The sequence below is a fragment of the Alternaria infectoria genome (genome assembly GCF_024043175.1).
Source record: "Alternaria infectoria strain BMP 0036 chromosome Unknown scaffold_21, whole genome shotgun sequence".
NCBI classification, from domain to species: Eukaryota; Fungi; Ascomycota; class Dothideomycetes; order Pleosporales; family Pleosporaceae; genus Alternaria; species Alternaria infectoria.
The window spans coordinates 158945-181746 of record NW_026250710.1 but is presented as its reverse complement, the minus strand read 5'-3'; the positions used below and the strand labels follow the sequence as shown (position 1 = coordinate 181746).

Here is a 22802-nt window from a genome sequence, read left to right as displayed (position 1 = left end):
TTTAGAGACCCCTTTAGAGACTGGAGAGGTAGCGATGCGATTACCTCGCCGAGTGATCCTGGATCTGATCTTGTTGCGGAGGTGATAAAGTACGCTGCGGGCCCGCAAAGACCTCTGCCCCCCGTACCGGCGTCTCTGACACCACTCTTCCGCGACCATGTTATTCCATCGCCGACTATAAGTCCAATCATGAATAGCTGCAGCTTAAAGCGTAGTCATTCTGTGTCTTCAAGGCGAAGCAGTGTCAAGAGCCAAAGGTCCCTAAGGAGCCTTCGTGCCTGTCCTTCGCCAGATTCCGAATCGAGAAACGTCCCACCGATATCTCCTTCCTGGCGTCGAGCGAGTAAGATCCTAGCATCTATCAGAGAGGGACACGCAGACGACCCTCTTCCAGACCCGATCGAACATGACCTTCTTCTGCCAGTCGATGTAAGATCGGAAACACCGGATTCAGTGATGGTACATGTATATGCGCCAGCACCCGTAAGCAGGACGCCATTGCGACCGATGTTGTCTACGATACTGTCGGACGACGAAATGTCACTACCAAGCATAGCAGCCGCAAATTCATTAGCAGTTGTACCACCTCGGTCAACTGGCAGCATCCTCTTTCCCACACTCAAAGACGACCGATACGTATACACTTCACTCCCTTCAACCAACATCCCATCACCATCACCACCACATTCCGAACGAGCAGATAGCGACAAGACAATAACCCAATCCACCTACTCCGTCCGGCCATCATCTCCAACCCCAACAACCACTTCCGCACCTCGGAACAAAGGTTGGGAAGAGATAAAGCGCACATCCAACGGCTCATCCAGTCTCATGTCCTCGCGCCCACCCACACCACCTTTCCACCACTTCGCTCTTCCACCGCGACCCAATCTCACCCCTCCGCCTCCCCTCAAGAAACGTTCTTTGATTCAACTCCGTCGCAAGACACCCTTGGCTGGCCCCGGTCAACTCTTGGTTCCGCCTCACAACCACTACTCTTCTCCTTCGTCTTCGCCCTTGACAGTGCAGACGAACTTCATGGTCAATTCGAACAAGAGCTTTGAAGGGCCGAGGATGAGTTTGCTAGCCAAGGTGCACAGCATGAGCGATATGAGAGACGAGACAACGAGTCCGAAGAAGAAGAAAGGCATTGGGCTTGGGATTGGATATCGCGATTCCATCTCGCGGAGGGTAGGACGGGTTTCGAGATGGGGTCCTGAGGATGTGGGGACGAAGTTTTGAGGTTTTTCCTTTGGCTTTGGCCACGGCTTTGCATGCAGCATGTCTCTTTGGAGTTTTGGTTTGTCGCCTGTCGATACACTCCACGCGACAGTTATATCTCCTAAGTCTCAGTACAACGGTCTATCATAACGACTCCGCCCAATGTCGAACGAAGCGTTCCACTACGCATCTCTCATGTCTCACTCTTCCAGCAGTTTTACTGGGGCGTCTTGCTTGAAGCGTTATACACATTAGATTATCCCACTTTGTGCTGTTACTTTGTTCACTGCGCTACAGAAACACTTCTCTTGTACATAGGATCTGTATAGCTAGTTTCTAATCCTACTTAATAAACATGAACACCCGTACTTTTTGACGCAGCACTCGTGATTGAACGTTTTCGCGCAGCCATTTCTCGAGTAGCGAATGCATCAGGTAAATGACAATGTCAGTATAACGAGACCGCTCACGTTATCTCTGCACAACAGAACAACAATACGATGCTCTTACTCTTCTCGGTCAATGCATCGTACATCACTTTCTTGCGGTGAGAGCCTCATGCAATCTTCCCACCCGCAACCCTCGACATGCACTGCTTCCTTGCAAACACCTACATACATCACCGGTATGTACCATCTCCCCAGAACAAGTCTGATGCAACCCACCCACGCACTAAACCCACGCGCACCACGCTACCCAGGATACCCTTCGCCCATCTCTCCCCCTACCAGCACCACACCCATCGTACGATCCGATTCGTATTCAAACCTCGCCAAAACCCCCCCATTCCCAATACCATTCTCCCAAAACAGCCTTTGGGCATCCATCCTACCTACAAGGTAAGGTCAGGTCAAGTCTGCCCGTCACCTTTCGCTAGCCCCAAACCTTAACCCTACATACACCGGCACGCGCCCGACCACCACGCGTAACTGGCTGCCGGGCGCCGGGGCAACTTCCCGGGCTGATAGCAGCGACCTAATACGCTGGCGCCAAAGTCAGGGTAATTGTGCTTGTTCCTGGGAGCGGCACGCGATTATCGGAAGCAAGAGGAGCATGGGACAAAACTAGGCCTTGGGTGGTAAATGCGCGCACCTGCTTTTACCCTGTCTACGTCTGCAGTCTGTGCCTTCGCGCGCGTCTGTGAGCTGCTGCATGTATGCACGATGGTGTTGCGTTTTGTGGGAACGGAATCATGAAAAAATTTGGGCTGCTCAGGGATCGCGTGCAACTGGTGCATCGTGCATGTATGTATCTTTTGTTTTTCGTATCTCAGCTTCGTATGTACATGCAAGGCTAGCATCGTGCAGTTTAAGCGGCGGTAGCGGTGAACCGCGAAATGGCCTTCGAACCCTCTCGCGATCGAGCCGCAGAATGCAGGCTGGGCTGTGGACGGAGAGAACTCCGGTGCACCATGGCCTTGCTTTTTCTCAGCCTTCTTTGCCCACATCCGAGCCCTGCCGTGGGTAAGAGGGTGTTCAGCCGAGTTCGACCGGGGGCTTCTCCTTCTAGAAAGAAACGACGACCTGCATATGAGATGAAACGAAAAAGCAAAAACGCAAACGTCATTCGGGGATTAGCAGCACGAGGAGATTTGCAATCTCGTATGCAGGATGATCTCTCGATTGATGCTCATGGTTCGCACTGGGGTATAATCTAATAGTGTTTGTACATCGTAATATTGGGACCGTAGAAGATCCGGGGCCCAAGAAATTCCCCCAGCGAACCATTCTGGGATGGTGTGGCCTGGGCTTTCCAGGGCAGGTTGCGGCTTCCTCCGCGCCTCGTGGAATATGATCCAGAACGTGATAGCCAAAGGTGTATCCTACAGATCGTTCCAGATCGTACTGGCCTTCAATGGACCAGAGTCGAAAGCGAGATTCGCTGCTCCAACACATGCATCGCCAGTATCCTCCTCCACCCTCTGGCCATCAGCTTCGAGCCAAAAACAAAGGCGCTGACAGCCACCACCAACCTTCACCACCATAGTTTGATGAATCACCGATATGCTCGCGGACAGGCATCAGGCCACGTCTGAGCCGCTGCGCTTGTTCCTCCTACGAGCCCACAACTCGTGAAGCCACTTGTGAGATGCTTCGACGTCGGTGGGACCGGGGCACAGCGGGAGCCTCTGTCGGAATTCCTTCTCATACTTGCGGATCGCTAAGTGAAGCTCGATCTCCTGCGACATGCTCTCCAGCAGCATCTTTGCTTGTTCATGATCCTTGGGGAGGGTGTTAAGAGTCGCTTCAGCCACAACTTTAGCTTCGTCCGCCGACACTCGAGAGAGGTTGCAGAAAAGCTGACGCTTGAAAAACTCCATGGATGTATCCAGGAGAGGTGCCAGCCCGCCAAGCTCGCGAGTGAGGATGAGCTGAGCCTCCGTGTACATCCAAGATCGCGTCGGGTGAAGTGAGCTGCGATGCAGTAGCTGCACTTCAAGAGGGTTTACCTTGGTGGCACCTGCACGGACACAGTTCTGCAGCTCCTGTCTCAGTCCGTTGGCGTCAAGGCATGAGTTGAGAATGGGGTTGTCAGAGTTGAGGTTAACGCCCTGAGTCTCAGCCTTGTTGATGCGGACCCAGACGAAGAGGGTGTGCACTTGTCCTGGAAACAATCGGCGAATCTCCTTGTCCCCACAGACAAAGAGAATCTCACAACCTGCCTTAGTCCGGAGTTCGACCGTAAAGTCAAACAGTTCGCCAACAGGCTTCTCAGACCGAGCATTCTTCAAGATACGCTTGATACGACCGGACGTGGATTGGTACTTGGACCAGTTGCTGGCGAAAACGTTCTTGCAGCAGTCTTTAAGACAGATGGTATCCTGGAACTCTGGTTCGCGGCGATATGGGAGCAGCGCAGGATTGATGCGGTGAATGTAGAAATCTGGAAAGGACTTCGATACATCGTGCAAGACATGGGCTGCAGGAGACAGCACGATGACATGAGTTCGACCGGCCTTGAGGTGCTCGCCCTGCATGGATCTCGCGATGCCAAGGATGACATCAGTCATGGAGGGGTTCGGACGAGGCGGATGCCAGACTTGCGAACCAGAGTGCGCGATCCTAGACGTCAAATCCTGAAAGATCTCATCGACTTCCGTACAGACGGGTCGAAGTGCATAAAGCACTTCTGGCCTGTTTCCGGTGACATCACGGTGGGTGCAGTGAGTAGTGTAAAGCGCCACGCGATCCTCGCCGCCAAGATGATACTAAAAATGTTAGTAGATTGCTTTTGAGCGACATCAACGATGGTGGTTTACCAAGGCTCCATTAACCGCATCCAGCGACCTCTCGAGACAAGCCGGAGTCACATAGTAACTATACACAATGTCAGCTAGCATCGTGGATCCCGCCATGCAGGCACTTACCCGTTGTCTACCACGAAGATCACATCAATACCGGTATCGGGCAGAGGCTTTCGGTTGTGCAGGACACCCTCGATCTCGATAGCGACGCCGATGTCTTGGTAATCCTCGGTGAGAAGCTTGACCTCAGGGAACAGTCTAACCGCTGGGCGCAGGGTTGTCGGCAAGTGTGAGGTCAAGTCTGACACCTGTGCCTCCGAAGCCTCATGATCAAAGTCAGTCGGGGAAGGAATGCGCTTTGAGATACATCCTATAATTGAGGTGAACTCGTTTCCGCTGGATCATATTAGTGACTGTTGCATATCTTCGCCGGTGTTAACGTACTTGCGGGCGTTTCGTAGCAGGTAAGCCCCGAGAGCCTCGTCATCCGGATGCTGCACCTCTGAGCCTTCTTCGGTCTCGTCGTGGGCTGCGAGCGCTGTAGCTGCTGTTGGCGAGGTTGCACCCGGCATATCGCTAATGCCAACGCTAGTCTCTCCAGTGTTGTGACGACGTAAGAGAGGTAGACCACTGGTGAACGATCGAAGCTTTGACGACATGCGCCGCTTCAGGGGTTCGGCGCTACCTTCAGTGTTGCTAATCGCCTTCTCAAGAGCCTGTTGCGCGTTCATGTGTTCAGCGCTATCGGCGACAAAGAGAGGGTGCGCAGGCTCGCTCGACGCCACATCGATCAACGGCCAAGGGGTCAGTGCAGTGGTAGGCATAGAACGTACTGGGTCGCCGTTTTCGGGCTCGACATGGCTGTTCTTGCGCGAGAACGCCATCTGATCTCCAAAGCTGGATCCTGAGGCTGAGGACCGACTGTTTCTGTTCTTGCGTATCGTCAGAGGTTGGTCGCTCGGAGCGCGACTAACAGGCAGAGGTGTTACGGTCCACGAAAAAGGCGCTCTGAGCGGTTGCGCCCAGTCAAAGACGGATGAGTTGAAGCTGTAGTCGGGCGGTGACTCCCAGATATCGCTCTTGATCTCGTCGATGATGTCGTCGAGCGGACCGAACACGTACTGATCGTCGCAATAGGTAGGAGTTGACTTACGGAATATTCGCCTTCGAAAAGTAGCTTTTCGCGATTTCTTCTGGATGTGGAGGGGAGATGGGCAGAGAGGCGCGCGGTCCAGAAAGACGCTGCCAGCTGTTGTTGTTGTGATCATTATGGACGCGTCCCAATTAGGCACAAATAAAAGCCCAGTCACCGCGGCGCGCTCTCGTTCACCTCGACTTTCTTGAGAACGCGTGGCCTTGCTATCAACAGTGACGTCAGATGGCAAACGGAATCTGGAAGATAGATAAGAAGAGTAGGCAATGCCCAAGTTGAGATGTAGAGTGGATGTGCGAACAGACGTTGGAAGTCCAACGGTGAGGTGAGGTTTAAAGGTGAGAGGCACTGCTACAAGCCGGGAAGGTGCGAGGTGGGCACGTCAACAAACCTACGATGCCCCTTCCTACTTCTGAAAAAAGACAATCTCATCAAGAACTCGCACCAAGACGCGTTCATGTTCATGCTTAGCTTCTGAACGGCAACGCATAGCTTGTACCAGATATTTGATGCGGACTGTAATCCAAACAGTCCTTTCATTACGCCTCGCCCAGTTGTGCGGCAGCCACTTCTAAATGTCTCTTCATCTTCTCGTGCATCTCCTCGTCCGCCTCGCGAAAGCGAATCTATCATATGAGTAAGCAGTGGCTTAGTCAGATATGGCTGTGACCTACAATGTCTTCTCCAGCGCCAGCGCCGAACAGGACTGGTTCCGATATACTAGCCTTGACTGCTTTTCTTACACGTTCCTCCCAGACCCCCTCCCAGTTCCACTCTCCGGGTCGGCGATTACGTCCCAATGCAGATGAACCTTCTGACTTGTCCGTTGTGGAAGGGTCGGGACTTGGAGTTGCTCGGTCTGACTGTTGCGATTGCAATATCGGTGCGCGGTGCGCCCGCCATGCATGATACGCACCTGGATTCGCAGCAGCCTCTAGCGGAAGTGAGTCCAATATTGACTCCTCACTAAAGGTTGAGCGGATGTACTCTATCATGCGCACAATGGAGTACTCCGCAGTAGACTGAGAAGCCCCGAGGACGCCAGATGCGACATTAGAGTCGGATCGCGCGGGAATAGCATTTGAAGATCCACTGACATCGCGAGAATTCGGTACAGATCTTCGAGCTCTGCCGAACCAGTGCGGGAAGCCGTGCCGGAGACTGAAGCCTCCTGGTGGCAGCCGCTCCTCATCCGTGGCACTGACGGTATCCGTGTCGGCGGAGCCAGTCGTGTAAGTATACGTGGTAAGTGGCGTGAGCAGCGGGTGAAAGACATCGGTAGAAAAGGTCACGAGGGGGGGTATAGTAGGATAGCTGGGTGGGAAGGAGATTTGGAAGCGTAAGACTGCAGGCGCATATGGTCCTGTCAAACGTGAATAACGTTGCAAGGAACGCAACGCCGTGGCGTAGCCCTATAGAACAGCCTACCTTTTCGCACGAATATTACACCTACCCACAGTGTTGGGTCGCCGGGCGTGATGCTCAAGAAAACGCCATCCAGCTGTGCATAGCGCAGACGGGTGCTGTGCAGAGTTAGGAAGCGCCGCTGCTAGCCGTGTGCCTCGACTCACAACTCGACGAGAAGATGCTGCTTCCGAAACGACGGGAGAGCCGACGCAGAGACGGACAACGGCATCTCGAGAGCAACGATGATGGTTGTAGGTCGTTCGGCATCTGCAAGCACGGCGCCTGCGATAGAGAGCCGAAGCGCGTTCGACGCTAGTGCTAGCCGATCTGCGTTCTCACCTGCTTGAGTCTAACGCGCTTCCCCGCCTGCCATTCGTTGAGCGTGCAACACCACCAACACCCTTCTGTATCTCACCGGGTCGCGAAAGGAGATGCGCGCATGGTAGCATCGTGGGGGATCTGGGCTGCCCATCAACGTGGCAGTTCGCGAGTGGTGTTTGATGAGGTCGAGCTGATTATTCGTGGACGCAACGCCCTGTCGAACACCATCCCTACACCACCTCTACATATATTCGCGGTAACACTGCATGCATCTTCCTCACCCGCCCGATGCCGGGCTGCCGCTCCATCCCCGTCGTCCATCTATGTCAGACATGCTCGGGACGTCATCTGCGGCCCTGGGACAAGGCTCTGTCTGCATGCTGAGACCGAGTATCTGTGCCGACACACTCGCAACGGTCCGGCTGAACGCACACCACCGGACTCACGTCAGAATACCATGGCGGGTGCATGACCGCATGCGCCGTTGGGACTGGCGAGTCAGAGCAGAACTGGCTCACACACACCTACATCGTCTCGAAACGCCTGTGTCGGGACATGAGGTTAGCCATCCCGCTTTGCGCTTGCCGAGCCAGCCTATACACCAGCATCAGGATAATCAACTTTCGCCCTCCTACGCTTATTTCGAGACGCTGTGCCGCGCTGGTGATGATTGATGACCACGTCGTACAAGGTTCGGGTCGAAATGCGCTGGCTCCAGTCAGCCCACTATTGGTAGCCTAAGGCGATGGTATTATACGTCGTCGCAACCGAGGGCAAAAGAAGGCAGACAAAGCCTCGCACGTACAGTCGACGCCGCATCGAACATCTACCTGATGCAGAATGATCGGGCAGCATCATTCCGATCGACCCACGCTGCCGGTTTCAAGGCTGGCTTTTCGTTTTTGTACACTCGTGCCGACAAGCGCGTGAACACCCCAATCCTCCGAAATCTCTCTAACCCACGCCGCCTGCATCTGCTGTCATCTTCGTCGCGGCACGACGCTATGAGTTATGCTATTGCCTAAGGGCAAAGAAGCATGGTGTCATTCTCGGAGGATTCCAGTAGAGCAATAAGAGGGCCAGGGGGCGTAAACCTAAAGGCGCTAAAAAAGGCGGTGGCTGTCTCAGACGCTTCCATCTTCTTGCGAACCCTGTCCCTCGCGTGGAAATCTGCAGGCCAGCCTTACATATCCACACCGCCATGACCGCTTAGGCCAGGTTGCGTCGAAACAGCCGTTGTGCCCTGGACACCTTTGCACCAGCGAGCAGAGATCGCTGGTATACCGCGACAGCTCACTTACAGCACATGACGGAAGCATGTCCGGGGCCCACCGGAAATGGGAGTGCTGGCAAAACCTAATCAAGCGGTCTGAAATGGGCAGCAGTACAGATGCTACGTCGCCGCAGAAGGGCGCAGAGCCTCGTCAGCTGATGGGGGTCCTAGGGTTATGATGCCTTGATGACTGATGAGAATGCAATCACGATGTGTGACCAGCAATGACAGATGCAAGCAGCAAGCCACGTCCTGCGACCCGGTTGGGCCCAATGCGCAGGCGTGGGAAGCTTCGAAACTACGCTGACCGGACAGGGGGGCAGAGAGATGATACCTGGGGCAGCAAATGAAATCGCCGCACGCCTAGTGCCAGGTTGCGATCTGAGGGATACGAAACGCGCTGCGTCGTCCTCCTCGGCCATTCAAGCGCCGCGACTCGTGCCTTGTGGCGCTGACGACCATCCGGATCGCCAGGCATTGCAACAAAGCGACGTTGTCTAATGCGCATTGCCGCGTGACCGGTTGGTGTGCATCTGCCGAATAGGCATGGAGTACACCGCTATTTTTTGGGGGTTTGTCGGAGCAATCAAGCAGCAAGGTATGATGCCATGACAGACGCTCATCATCAATGACAACGAGGGCCCCAGCTGCATGGCCCAAGCTGCTTCTCGAAATTCTGCGGCGAATCTTCTGACTCGCCTCACGTTAAAAGTCTGACCGCGGCTTGGTGTCCTGGTGCCCCTGAACTGGGCGCTGCGAAAATTAGCATCGCCTTGTGTTCTACACCATTGGCGGCACGACGTCCTATTTGCTGGCGGGGCATCGGCCTCTGGGCCGCTGTGTCCGTTTAGGGAAGGAAAGCAAGCCGCAAGTCGCCGGCATGTTGCCATGTCGTTCACAGAGCGACAGGGTCTCCCCTGCTGTGGCGCGACTCAGGGCGCTAGTGCCTGTGAATGTCGGTAGAGGCATGCGGGCATCTCTAGCGCCGAGGATTTGGGTCCCGGGGAGTCGGGTTGCTCTGTTGATCCTGTTCCTCTTACGAGCCACGTCCAACGCTCTTGCAACTCTCCCTGGTCCGCCTTACTCGGTTCCTTCTAGCTCGTCCAATGTCGTGGATTCCGTCCAACCCGGACCGGTTTGTTCGATGAGCAGAAAGCTTCCCCAGCCCAGCCCTGGCCCACTTTCAGGGGGCTGCATTCGCTCTCGCATGCTCACACAGACTCACAGAGCCCGTCCGGTGACATGGAGTCACAAAAAACAGAGCTAGGTACAGCTCGGCTGCCAGCACTGCATTTTCCGGTCGCTTATCGACAGACGGTGGGCTGTTTCGTAGCAACGATGGCATCACGGATCCGCTACTCATTTTACATTCGCTGGTCCCTCCGCTGTCCCTATCCGCCCACACTACGTATCCATACCCACTGCCATCACCGCTTGTTCTCCGTTTCTTCCCCGCCGCCACAATCCTTGCTCATCCCAGCGGTCTATCCGTTTTGAGGACGCCACTTAAATCTTGCTGCTCCTTATATACCTTGTGACGCTCGCGTCCTTTGCAAACTGACTCTGACCTCTGAGCCCTGGAGGTACTAATCTGTCGCAAACTCGCACATGTCTTATTTGTCACAGCCGACTCCCACTTCACTTTGACATTCACCACCTGCTGTCATAGTATTTGACATTCTTCTTCGACGACCTCGACCTCTACACCTGCACACCACCTTACATTCGACCTCGATACTATCAACATGGCTCGGTATGGCGTGGCAGCTGCCGCGGGCAGCGATATAACACCTTTCCCAACCCGACAGATGGCCGTACTTGGTGAGCAGCATGCCATGATGTAGCAACACACGACAGTCGCTAACGATGGTAGCGTTGTGCCGGATATGCGAACCAATCGCATTCATGTCGATATTTCCCTACGCATACTTCATGGTCGAATCATTCATGACCGGACATTCCACCGCCCAAATTTCCATGTACACCGGCATGGTCACATCCTCGTTCGCATTCATGGAATGCATCAGTGGCATTTTCTGGGGCCGACTCAGCGATCGGGTAGGACGGAAGAAGGTCCTACTTGGAGGTCTTTTTGGTACGGGGCTGAGCATGTTGCTCTTCGGCTTTTCCCAGAGCCTACCAATGGCGTTGATTGCGCGGGCTCTCGGGGGTTTGCTTAACGGGTGAGGTCATAGTTCGATCTAGCGTCTGAGCCTCGCTAACCGAATATGCAGGAACATCGGCGTTCTCCAGACCACTGTTGCAGAGCTTGTTACGGACGAGCGACATCAGCGTGAGTTTTGCCATAACTCTAATTATACGCCGCGCACGACTGACTTTGCATAGCGCGCGCTTATTCCATCATGCCCTTTGTCTGGTGCCTTGGGTAAGATATTTCCTAGCAGCCCGACTCGTCCACACGCTGACCGCTTTTTGTAGCACCATCATTGGCGGAGCGCTTGGCGGCTTGCTCGCTCGTCCCGCTAACGTAATGCCGTTTTTCCAGGACACCATCTTCGAAACGTACCCGTTCCTTCTTCCAAACTTGGTCTGCACCGGCTTTGTCGTTCTCGGCCTGACTGTCGGTATTTTGTTCTTGGAAGAGACCCACGAGGATCGCAAATACGACCAGGATCGAGGCCGTGAAGCGGGGCAATGGCTTCTCCAGAAGCTGTGGAAGCGCGACGCAGATGCGAGATTTGACGACAAGGATGCTTCGCTTGACGAGATGCGCTCGATGTTGAGCGACCACGACCACGACGTCCAGGCCTACCGCAGCACCGACACTTCGCCTACTCTCTGCAGCACACGAACTTCCATTTCAGAGGTCCCGGAATTTGAGTTGGACAAGCAGTTCGAGCCAGCGCCGACTTTCCGACAAGCATTCACCAAGCAAGTGTGCCTGAATGTAGTGTGCTATGGTGTTCTTGCTTTCCACACCATCTCTCTCGAGCAGCTTCTACCTATTCTTATGTCCAAGCATGTGCCAACCGAGGGAAGCCAACATCTTCCCTTCCGCTTTGAGGGTGGTTTCGGATGGTCCACTCAAACGACCGGCGCGTTCCTCGCAGTGCAAGGTTTCCTCCAGATGTTCGCACAGGTCATCCTTTTCCCTTGGGTCAGCAAGAGGCTCGGCAGCCTTCGCACTTTCTGGATCACTCTAGCTTGCTACCCGATCTTGTACCTCCTTGCTCCTTACCTGGCTATCCTTCCCGAGAACTTGCGCATCCCTGGACTTGCGGTTCTGCTCATGGCCAAGGTCACCTTCCAATCGCTCTCCTACCCGTCCCTGGCTATCATCCTCGCAAACTCATCCCCATCCAAGAAGGTTCTCGGCACGCTGAACGGCGTCGCCATGTCTTCTGCCAGTATCTCTCGCGGCTTCGGTCCCACCATCTCGGGTGCCGTCGACAGCCTTGGTACCACGCTCCACATGTCTGGTCTTGCGTGGTGGGCTATCGCCGCCGTCGCTCTCCTCGGATGGCTCCCCGGTTTCGCCCTCACTGAGACCAAGCGATCTAGCTTCGCTGCACAGGACGAGGAGTCCTTCATCGACTCCGACTCTGATGCAGAGTCCGTCATCACTCTCACTCCGGACGACATCGAGATCGTCCTCTCCAAATAGATTCACGCAATCACGACTAAAACAGTAACGACGCCCCTCGACATGCATGATGCGGCGCAAGCCCTCTGCAGGGCGTCGACGCGCTGGTAGCGACCCTTCCTTTCACATCATAATTTCGGATTATAGAGACATTTTTTATCGCGGCAGAGATGAGGGTTACATCTCCCGCGCGGCGCATCATTATGGGTGCAACTTTAGCGACATCATTTACCAGGGCGGCATTTTTTGGGTCAACATTATTAGAAGGGAAAGCTCGATTGTATTGGAGACCAGCAACGGTCATCCCCGAGCCGGCGTTTGTCTCAAGAACAGAATACCCCAGTAGTTATTAGTTTTCTTTGCTACACTGTATGTTAGATTAGCGTGCTCGAGCACCAATTCATGACTTGGATGATTTCTCAAACCGCAGACCTTTGTTTTGCCATGTACGTCGTGAAGAGTGCATTAGCTGGATCTGAGTCGTGACAGGCCTCCAGCGGTGAGTTCAATGCGTCTGTCTTGAAGATTAAGCGGAGAGCGCAAAACAGGTGTAGTGGGGAATTTGCATTGTCGAAGTGGTCCCTTGCACGTTACGGATGCTTCCTTTTGCCTTCTACACGTGCTTGGATCGGTGTGCTTCATGCACGTGGTGGAGCAACGGGGATCGCGAGTCAGTGACCGCCAACATGCGGATACCGGACGCCTTGCATGGCTGCTTCGACCATGAAACGGTATCACGAGGTCGTGGACGGCAGATGTATGCGCGCGGTGACGAAAGTAACGGCTTCCTTTTGTGGTCCCTTGGTGTTGAAGGATCGCAACGTCGGCTTGCCGAGGCCGAGGCAGTTTAGTAATGCTACGAGGGCTTGCCATCAGCACCACAGCCATGTCGACCTGTGGACGGATGTGTAACTGGGCGATGACATAATTGTGAGAGGAGGAAGATGGCACTTTGAATAGATTGATGCTGGACGTACCCCATAGCACATGGCAAAGTAGACGTCTGCCCACATGGCGAGCATGACGTGCAGCCGCACCCACACTCCGCCCACGCCTATCTTCCGCTGGAGAGATAAGGCCCGTAGCCGACCAGCTAGCCATCCACTCTCAAGCGACGACTACCGCGTCCCGCTGGGAGAATGGCAGACATCTTCCCCGTGCAATCGCAATCCGCAGCCCTATCCACGCCGCCCGCAGTGGTCGCTGTTGCTGACGTCCTGATCCAGAGTGCGGGGGAGCAAGAAAGCTGCCCGCCCGTTCAGCGAGAGCTCGGAGAATAGACGCCAGACGTGCGCGAGCTTCACTAGCCCGAACCCAGCGGACTTTCTTGCCATGCGCCCTGATGAGCGGCCTCAAGCGCTCCTTGGACGAGGCGTCTCATGACGGCGACCGGCCCTCGCCCGCAGACTCGTCCCCGTCGACGGTGAAGCCTGCCTCGCCCGCCGCGCCTGCCTCGTCGTCGTCGAGCTCCTTCCGCAATGTGAGCGCCTGCAACCGCTGCCGGCTGCGCAAGAACCGCTGCGACCAGCGCCTGCCCTCGTGCGCCTCCTGCGACAAGGCCGGCGTCAAGTGCGTCGGCTACGACCCCATCACCAAGCGTGAGATTCCGCGCAGGTACGCAGTGAAGAGGGGAGCTATGGGCAGTCGCCTCGGCTACGACTGACGAGCGCTACAGCTATGTATTCTACTGCGAAACCAGAATCGCCTACCTCGAGTCGCTCCTGCGCGACAACTCGATCCCCTTCCAAGAGCCCGACGACTTCAACCCGGCCTTTGCCTCCAATGGCGCCGCCACACCTCGACCCATATCCGCTGCGCCGCCGCCGCGCAATGGCAACACCAAACCCTCGGCTGCCCAGGCCAAGGAGGAGAGCGACAAGTACGACCGTGAGAAGCTTACCAAGCTCGTGTCCAACATCGGAATGGTCTCAGTGCAAGGCGCCAGTGACCCGCGATATCTGGGTTCCACGTCCGGCATATCCTTCGCCCGCGTCGTGTTTGCTGCCGTCAAGAGCTCGGTATCAGGCTCCTCCTCTGAGCGCGGCAGCAATCGGGGCGCCAAAGTAACGAGCAATGTCGTGGACAGCGGCACCTCGATGCGCGACTCCTTCTTTGGCCTGCAGACCAAACCTACCATACGGCAGGCGCCCTTCCCAGACCGAGAGCTCGGGTCGCGTCTTGTTGAGCTGTACTTTGAGCACGCAAACCCACAAATCCCCATCTTGCATCGGGGCGAGTTTATGGAAATGTTTGAGCGTGTGTACGCTTCCGGTGAACGGCACCGCACATCACGAGAGTCGTACATGCTCAACATCGTGTTTGCCATAGGCGCTGGCATTATCCTGGGCAGTTCCGACTCTGAGGGCTCGCCGACGTCGGATCACGGGCGCTCACCAACAAAATCACGATCATCACCGCCGAGTAGCAAGAAGCGGCGACTTGCAGGCCACCAGCACCAGCCCGAGGAGTACCACGCATCCGCCATTGTGCACCTAGAGAATTTCCTGGGTTCCTCTCCCGCTGCGGACCGTCCCGACGGCTTCGGCGGTGGCCTGGAGGAGCTGCAAGCTGTGCTACTGCTCGCGGGCTTTGCGCTGCTGAGACCCGTTGCCCCTGGGCTGTGGTACATTGTGGGCGTTGCTGTACGTCTTGGAGTGGACCTAGGGTTGCATTACGAGGATGGCGTGGGTATCGACGGGGCGGGTGCGGAAGACCAGTCTGCTGGAACCGCGGCCTTCAAAACTGAGGGTAACGGGAACACGACGGCTGCCAGCGGCGGGAACCCTTCGAAAATAGATGCAAAAGAGAGGGGCCGCAGACAGTGGGTCAGAGATCTACGGAGACGCTTGTGGTGGTGCGTCTACTCGTTGGACAGACTGGTCAGCACGTGTGTTGGCAGACCTTTCGTAAGTACTTTCCTGGGTCTTCATTTTCGTATGGTACTACCGATCATGTCGGTTATGTCACGATCCCGCATGCGTGTGCGGCAGTCTTCGCCAGGGGACATGTCGAGGATCGGAAAGTTCGACACCGACTTTTCAACATCGTCTCGTGCTCTCAAAATGCGATGCGTGACTAACAGCTGCATAGGGTATCACAGACCAGATTGTGACTACCGAATTTCCTTCGCTCCTCGATGATCGCTACATTACCAAGGAAGGATTCCTGGAACCGCCAGTGCATCAAGAGAAGCCGACATACAAGATTGTGGCCCACCATTACTTCCGGTTGAGACTACTGCAGTCTGAAATTCTGCAAGTCCTACAACATCGGCAGGCACAGCAGGCAAGAGCGAGTGGTGCCAATCAGAGCAATGAGTTCATGCATACCAAGCTGCCTTCGCCATTCCTGATCAATTTTGAGTCGTTCCGCGCGTGGCGCGTAGATATCGACAGACGGTTACTAGAATGGAAAGACTCGGCACCAACGCAGCTCGATGCTGGCGTGCAGTTCTCGCCACTCTTCCTCGAGCTCAACTACTGGCAAGCATTGATTATGCTGTACCGACAGAGCCTGGTCGTTCCCTCTGGCCTGCAGGAAGAGCTGGGCAATACTGGTTCCGACATGGGAAGTCCTTCCATGAGCAATCTTGAGGAGCGCGAAGACGAAGATCTCGTTTTCCTCAAGGTAGCTGAAGCCGGTCAGAAGGTTCTGAAGCTGTATAGACAGTTGCACCGCGTACATCTTGTCAATTACACCTTTTTGGCGACACATCATCTCTTCATGGCTGGTAAGCTTCATCTTCTTCACCGGTACCCACAGTGCTGACATTTGCAGGTATATCCTTCCTCTACGCAGTGTGGCACAGCGTTCATGTACGCAGTTTATTGGTAAGTCGGTCCGAATTTCCGTACCACTGTGGATACGTCTTGTTGGTGTAACATACATGTCTAACCAATGCAGTCTCTTGACGACGTCGACTTCACCGTCCTTGCCGCGACATCCGTGCTGGGTGACCTAATCGACAAATGCCCGCCCGCAGAAGCATGCCGCGATGCATTCGATCGGATGAGCAAAGCGACCATTCAGATGTGCATGTCCACCACCGGCTTCGGGCCGCAAGCTCTGCGGTCACTTCCGCAAGCACAGCAGTACCCTACACAAACCTCACCGAATACTACATACACATCTGCAGCCGATGCAGACATTAGGTCAGACACCGACATGCAAGGTTACGCACCAAGAAACACAGCCAACTTCTTTGGCCAACAGCAACAACAGCAGCAGCAGCGTCGACCCATGCCACGCTTCGACATGAACCTCAAAGACCTCTTCTCCGACGACGAGACCGACAAACGGTCTTTCAGTCGCGTAAGCAACCAAGTCAACGCCATGAGACCCCCTCCCCCACCCATGAAATCCGAGTCTCAAATGCAGCCCTTCACAGCGGATCTCAAGATCTCTCCCCAACTGCGCACACCTCACCACCAACAGCAGCAACAACAAAACAACTTTTTCGCCCAAAGTTCAAACATGACTAGTCCGAACCAGCAGAATACCTTTTCTACTTCCCCGCCTACTAATCCGTCGATGCCATCGCCTTACCAGATTAGCAATCAAGTGCCCTACAACAATTTCTCACAGAATATCACGTCCAGTTACCCTGATTTGGGATTCTCGGATCTAGATTTCCTAGACAGTTTCCCCGTGCAGGGCGCAAGCGGTAATGGTGCTGATGCAGGAAGTGGTGGGCTGCAAGATGTGGGTATAGGCTTTGGAATGGGTTTTGGTGACGGGACACATGATTGGAGTGATGTAAGTTTCCCTCTTGCTACCTTTTACCATAACGGAAGTACACGTGCTGACAATCACCAACAGGGCAACGGCTTGGATCTCTTTGATGGGTTTTTCTTTGGTCCAGGAGGCACAGGCGGGACTGGGATGTAGACTTTCGGTGTTGGTGTTCCGAGAACCGGCTCTCAGCCTCGATGTAAGAGCCGGGAATAACATTGCCCGTCGGCTTACTGTACTTGATGGTATCGAGTAAAATGATACCGGGTATTGTGACTACCCGCCCTTGTGTACATCTGCGGCACAGTCGCGAACGTGGGGGCAAGGCTGGATAAGCCGGAAGGCGGCGGTCTCCGACAGGCGCCATGTCGCTATGAGAAGAATGACAACGAGGTTGTGGATGGCTGTATGATAGATGTCTTCAATTCATGAGGAATTTCGTGTTGTTAGCTACTGTGTTCATGTTCGTGTTCATGTTAGTATGTACGTAGTGATCTGAGCGTTTTCAAGGTTAACATGCGCGCACACCAGAGAACCGAAAGACTCTCACCACACCGGAACATGCGGGTATCATACATCTGCCCTAAGAATACTTGAGAGCCCCCCCCCAAGTTACCACTGCCTCCTCGTCTCTCTCATGATCATCCACGCCCCGGCGACTCCATTCCTCCTGTTCTCCTCCACTCCCGTTCTTCCACACACACACACACACACACACATACGACTCCGCACCACCCACCACAACGGCGCTCAATCGGAAGCACACCCTCTCCACAAAGATGCTTGCAGCTTTGCAAAACAACCCGCCTACCCGTGTCAAAGAAACCTTCTAGTCGGGTCTTTGTTCTCTTCTCCTCCCCTCCTTTCGCATCCCTTGATGTTTCTTCCGCATCCCTTTCATACCTAGGTACCATCTCCGGTCGCAGTCATGCCACACCATGCGCAGATACCGTGTCAGTTGCGGGCTCGTAGAATAGCTCAGAGTTTGATCTATGTTGGGCTGGATTTAGGTAGTGTAAGGTAGGGTCATAAGTGCGTGTTTGACTCATATCCGTTTTACCACGTAGACTTCCATGGCCGCATGAGCATCGTTCATTGCTCACAACCTACTACCATATGCATAAGTTCACTCTGTTTGACATTTGTACTACTTCCTGATTCCCGTTTACACCGTTTTATATTACCGTTTCTTTGATCATCACCTCACTACCAAATCCACATCCAAATCCAAAGCCTTCACACACAGCCACCACATTTACCCCAGCACAAAACTTTACCAAAACCACTGCATCGCTGTCACGTACCCGTCACCTTTTCAAATACAACGATGTGTCTCTACATGATCGTCCACTACGGACCCAACCCCTTCTCACTGGCACGAGTTCTCTCACGACAAAAAGCTGAGATAGAGCAACGAAGTGCATCGGAATGGCGTGTCGAGCGTTTGAGTCTGAATCGTTTACGGGAGCTGTGGCATTTAAAGAGCCGAAGTCAGGAAGATTTGAACAACGCGGAGAAGGACGACGTGTTTGACATGGGGTACTGAGTCAACGAGTTAAAAATCATCAGTGACACGGCATCAACATCGACACATTACAAGCAGATAAAAGTGGAATAGACTTTTTTTGGAATGAACTTTTTGAATTCTTCCTTCAGCTGATGTGCAGAAGACTTGTCTAAGCTAACCAGAGCATGTGGCTCGGCCTGCCCTCCATCCTCCGTCGAGGAGTGGGCGACCAGTAGTCGTGATCTTCATGGTATCGTTTTGAAGCTAACCGTTTACTCCACCCATTGAACAAAAAGCACAACAGCCTAGTTCATCTGCCTGACGAGCTGGTTGATGAACTCCTCGCGGTTACCAAGGTCACCACCCTCGATGAAGTGCTTGAACTTGCGGGTGCGGAAACCGCCAGTGGGGGAAGAGAGCTTGAAGGGCCAGAGGAAGTTGGAGACGGCCTTGAAGTTGGGGCCGACGGTGTAGATCTCGTGGATAATGTCCTCAATGCAGGTGATACCGAACTTGCCGAGGTTGGCCTCGATAAGCTCGTTGTCGGTGATGGGGAGACGCTGCTTGTTGACCTTTCCGTAACCGCGCTTGTAGACAAGCTCGCGGACGGTCTTCAAGTTGGGGTATCCGTAGGCGACGAAAGGCTCGACGATCTTCAGCATCTCGCTGGTGGCCTTGGTGAGCTTGACGAAGACACCGTTGTTGATCTGGAGAAGACGGAGGAGCTGGAGGGTCTTGCGCTTCTTGGGGTCGATCTTGTTGATACTGCGCGGGTTAGTAAAAGATTTTGCAGATGTGGAAAACTGCAACATACCCCTTGATACGGACAACAAAGGCGAGGCGGGACTCGGCGGGGACGAAGAGAGAGTTGTCACGCTTCGCGGCACGCTTGGCCTCGATGACATCGCGCTGGGCCTTTGCGTACTCCTGGGTGTACTTGGCGGCGCGCTCCTTGATGACCTCGCGCTTTTGCTTGCTGGCCTAAGAAATCTTAGCCAACTGTGGAACTCCTATCTGCTTGCGCAGGTTCTGGGAGACTGTTATACCTCACGCTTCTTCTTCAACTCAGCGGCCTGGGAGTCGCTGGTCTTCTGGTGGGCCTTCTGCTTCTTGAGCACCGACTCGGGGACAGCGATGTCATTCTGGGTGGGGACGCTGGGTTTGTTAGCTGAGTTGCGGTGAATTGAGCGCGGTATACTCACGATGAGCGGGCCATTTTGCTGGTGGTTAGTATCCTTGTTGTTGTCGGAAGCTGGAGGAAGAAAGTTCGGTAGCCCAGTTCGAAATTCATGTGCGGGCGCTAGTGTGGCCGCCAAGATCGAGTGCAGCGCTAATGCCCCGCTCTATTGGCCCGCCTCTCGAAGCTATCGACATTTTCCTGAGAGCTACCAACTTGCGACAGCTGCGGCAGGTTTGCAAATTCAACCTTTTCCCTATACCTACTCGCAGCAATGGCACGAGGCGGCGGTCGCGTGAGTAGATACTGCATGCGCCACACATAGATAACGCCCACTGACTTCCATAGGGCGGTGGTCGCAAACCATTTCGCGGCAAGGGTAAAGGTCGCGGCGGCGGCGGCGGTGGTGGAGGACGTGATACTCGCTCAGAGCCATGGTCCACTATTGAGCGCAAGAATGAGCTCTTCGAGAGCTACTATCGCATGGGAGGATTCTTGGAAGAAGCAGAGTTCGAGGAGATGTGGAAGGCTCTCCAGACCGATCTACCGAACAGTTTCCGCTTCACTGGCACCAAGTCCGATGCCCTCGCAGTGCGCGAAATCTTCAAGCAGCGCTACATCCCGGCCATCGCATCCAAGCAGTTCGAAGGCAAGCCCGTTTCGCCTCCCGAGGCAGTCCAGGCCTTCCCCGATGAGCTCGTATGGCACATGAAGACGCACAAGAAGGTCATTCGACGACATGCGCCCTTTGCCGACTTCCAGAAGTTCCTCGTCGCCGAAGCTGCGTCCGGAAACATCAGCAGACAGGAGGTTGTCAGCATGATACCGCCACACTTTCTCGATGTCAAGCCAGGCATGGTAGTCCTCGACATGTGCGCAGCACCGGGAAGCAAGTCGGCACAATTGGCTGAGATGATTCACGGTGATGAGGAAGAGCGCGTACAGCGGGTAGCAAACGGCGAGTCGGTCGATCTTAGTCAAGACGGTGACTACAGCGACGACGGGCGCTCAACAGGTCTCCTTATCGCGAACGACTCCGACTACAAGCGCGCCGGCATGTTGGTCCACCAGGTCAAGCGCCTCAACTTCCCCAACCTTATCGTAACTCAACACGACGCCTCCATCTTCCCCTCGATCGAGCTACCTAGCGACGGCCAGAGGAAACAATACCTGAAGTACGACAGGATCCTGGCTGATGTGCCTTGCTCCGGTGACGGAACAGCCCGCAAGAACCCGAACGTATGGCAGAAGTGGACGCCTAAGGATGGTCTTGGTCTTCACGGACTCCAGCTACGCATTCTGTTCCGAGGTCTTCAGATGCTGAAGAAGGGTGGCCGCATGGTGTACTCAACCTGCAGTTTGAACCCCGTGGAGAACGAGGCTGTCGTTGCGGCAGCCATCGAGGCTTGTGGTGGTAACTCCAAGGTCCGACTTGTGGACTGCTCAGACCACCTGCCAAACCTCAAGCGAAAGCCCGGTCTCAACGTGTGGAAGGTGCTCGACACATCGTCAGTCACTGCCGGAGGAGAGAAGACCGCTCACATGTTCACCAATTGGGAAGCCTACCAAAAAGCGAGGGCAAAGTACGAGGCCGAAGAGCCCGAACGTCAGTTCTCCACTAAGGTCACTCCCGGATGCTTCCCCCCTGTACCGAAGTCCGAGGAAGAGCGCATCCCTCTTGAAAACTGCATTCGTGTTTACCCACACTTGCAAGATACTGGCGGTTTCTTCATCGCCATCCTTGAGAAAGTGGATGACATCAAGATTGCGCAGGTACAGAACCCAGAGAACTTGGCCAAGGCCCAGAGGTCGCACGCCAATGCCGACACAACCACCGACTCGTCGATCCCCACTCCTGCTGAGAACGTGATTGAAGCCGACGCTACCAAGACAGAGTCTGCAGATGAGACCCCGGAGACGGCACCCCTGAAGCGCAAGCTGGAGGAGGATGAAGACACTGAAGCCCCCAAGAAGGCCAAGACCGAGGACGCAGTCGCCGAGGCAGCACAAACACCAGACGCAAAGCCTGCTACTAACGGCTCAGCTGCCCGCTTGAAGCCTGAGAACCAGTCGCAAGCCAAGGAGTACTTTGAATACCTCCCCTCCGACGATGCAACCATCGCCTCCATCATGAACTTCTTTGGCATTGACGATCGCTTCCCACGCGACCGCTTCATGGTCAAGAACAAGGAGGGTCTCTCGCTCAACAAGATCTACTACACCTCCGATCTGGCAAGAACCATTCTTACGCTGAACAAAGACCGTGGCATGAAGTTCATACATTGCGGTGTCGTCATGTTCGTCGCACACAAGATCAAGGACCAGGACCGCACGCAAGCACCATGGAGGTTACAAAACGAGGGTATCCGCATCCTCGAGCCATGGGCAAGGAAGCGCATAGTCAAGCTAGAGAAGAAGGAGACTCTACACCAGCTCATCCGCGAGATGTTCCCCAAGCTACCCAAAGAGGGCGACACTGGCCTCGGCGAAGTCGGCTCGCAGCTCCAACAAATGGACGTTGGCTGTTGCTTCATTCGCGTCGAGAAGGACGACGAGAAGGGCATTCCATTCCGCATGGTGCTTCCTCTCTGGAGACATCCTGGCAGCGCCAACTTGATGGTCGACAAGGACGACCGCAAGGCCATGCTGCTTAGGTTGTTCAACGAGAAGGACACTGAGATTATCAACCATGTTGCCGACAAGGCCAAGGCAGAGCAGCAAGCTCGCGATGCTGAAGAGGCAGGCGAGGATGATGCCAAGGTGAAGGATGAAGGAGATGTTAGTGACGGCGAGCAAGCCACCGAGGCCATGGTTGCTGAAGAGGAAGAGGGCGCTATGAAGGTTGAAGTCGAAGACGACGACGTGAAGATGGAGGGTGATGCTTAGGCGTCGTCATCCTTTCACAACGTAAAAGTCATTATTAGAGCATTTTGGCTTTGGCTCATCATCTGGTTTGCATTTGGGTTGGCGTTTTTATCTTCTTTAGTTACCATCTGGAGCTTAGCTTCTTACTCTATCACGCATATATATGTATGAATGTTATGATGCAATCATTCAACACCTCCATCAACGTCTGAATAGAGTATATGGTGCGAAGCTCTTCTTTTCGTCATCTCTATTATCATGTATTACAAGGGGTATTCCAATAAAACTACAAAACATAC

The 22802-nt window shown here is 54.4% G+C and overlaps 6 protein-coding genes across 6 annotated transcripts; 3 read left to right on the top strand and 3 right to left on the bottom strand.

Moving 5' to 3' along the window:
• Window positions 1-3241: 3241 nt before the first annotated feature.
• On the bottom strand, window positions 3242-4231 carry J4E92_009121 (uncharacterized protein; the record flags this gene model as incomplete). The annotated part of the gene is made up of 1 exon (XM_051500470.1): window positions 3242-4231. The coding sequence occupies one exon, from the start codon at window positions 4229-4231 to the stop codon at window positions 3242-3244; it is 990 nt and encodes a 329-aa protein (XP_051349296.1).
• Window positions 4232-4584: 353 nt separating this feature from the next.
• On the bottom strand, window positions 4585-5733 carry J4E92_009120 (uncharacterized protein; the record flags this gene model as incomplete). The annotated part of the gene is made up of 2 exons (XM_051500469.1): window positions 4585-4723; window positions 4910-5733. 2 exons carry the CDS (start codon window positions 5731-5733, stop codon window positions 4585-4587), a joined length of 963 nt encoding a protein of 320 aa, XP_051349295.1.
• A 4631-nt stretch (window positions 5734-10364) lies between these two features.
• J4E92_009119 (uncharacterized protein) lies at window positions 10365-12244 on the top strand (the record flags this gene model as incomplete). Its single annotated transcript, XM_051500468.1, has 5 exons — window positions 10365-10440; window positions 10493-10802; window positions 10854-10912; window positions 10966-11005; window positions 11059-12244. The coding sequence occupies 5 exons, from the start codon at window positions 10365-10367 to the stop codon at window positions 12242-12244; spliced, it is 1671 nt and encodes a 556-aa protein (XP_051349294.1).
• A 1321-nt stretch (window positions 12245-13565) lies between these two features.
• J4E92_009118 (uncharacterized protein) lies at window positions 13566-17110 on the top strand (the record flags this gene model as incomplete). Its single annotated transcript, XM_051500467.1, has 5 exons — window positions 13566-13837; window positions 13899-15129; window positions 15314-15953; window positions 16001-16053; window positions 16127-17110. The coding sequence occupies 5 exons, from the start codon at window positions 13566-13568 to the stop codon at window positions 17108-17110; spliced, it is 3180 nt and encodes a 1059-aa protein (XP_051349293.1).
• A 1656-nt stretch (window positions 17111-18766) lies between these two features.
• Window positions 18767-19677, bottom strand: RPL7_1 (60S ribosomal protein L7; the record flags this gene model as incomplete). The annotated part of the gene is made up of 4 exons (XM_051500466.1): window positions 18767-19226; window positions 19276-19442; window positions 19508-19616; window positions 19664-19677. 4 exons carry the CDS (start codon window positions 19675-19677, stop codon window positions 18767-18769), a joined length of 750 nt encoding a protein of 249 aa, XP_051349292.1.
• Window positions 19678-19912: 235 nt separating this feature from the next.
• Window positions 19913-22524, top strand: J4E92_009116 (uncharacterized protein; the record flags this gene model as incomplete). The annotated part of the gene is made up of 2 exons (XM_051500465.1): window positions 19913-19933; window positions 19987-22524. 2 exons carry the CDS (start codon window positions 19913-19915, stop codon window positions 22522-22524), a joined length of 2559 nt encoding a protein of 852 aa, XP_051349291.1.
• Between the last annotated feature and the right edge of the window lie 278 nt (window positions 22525-22802).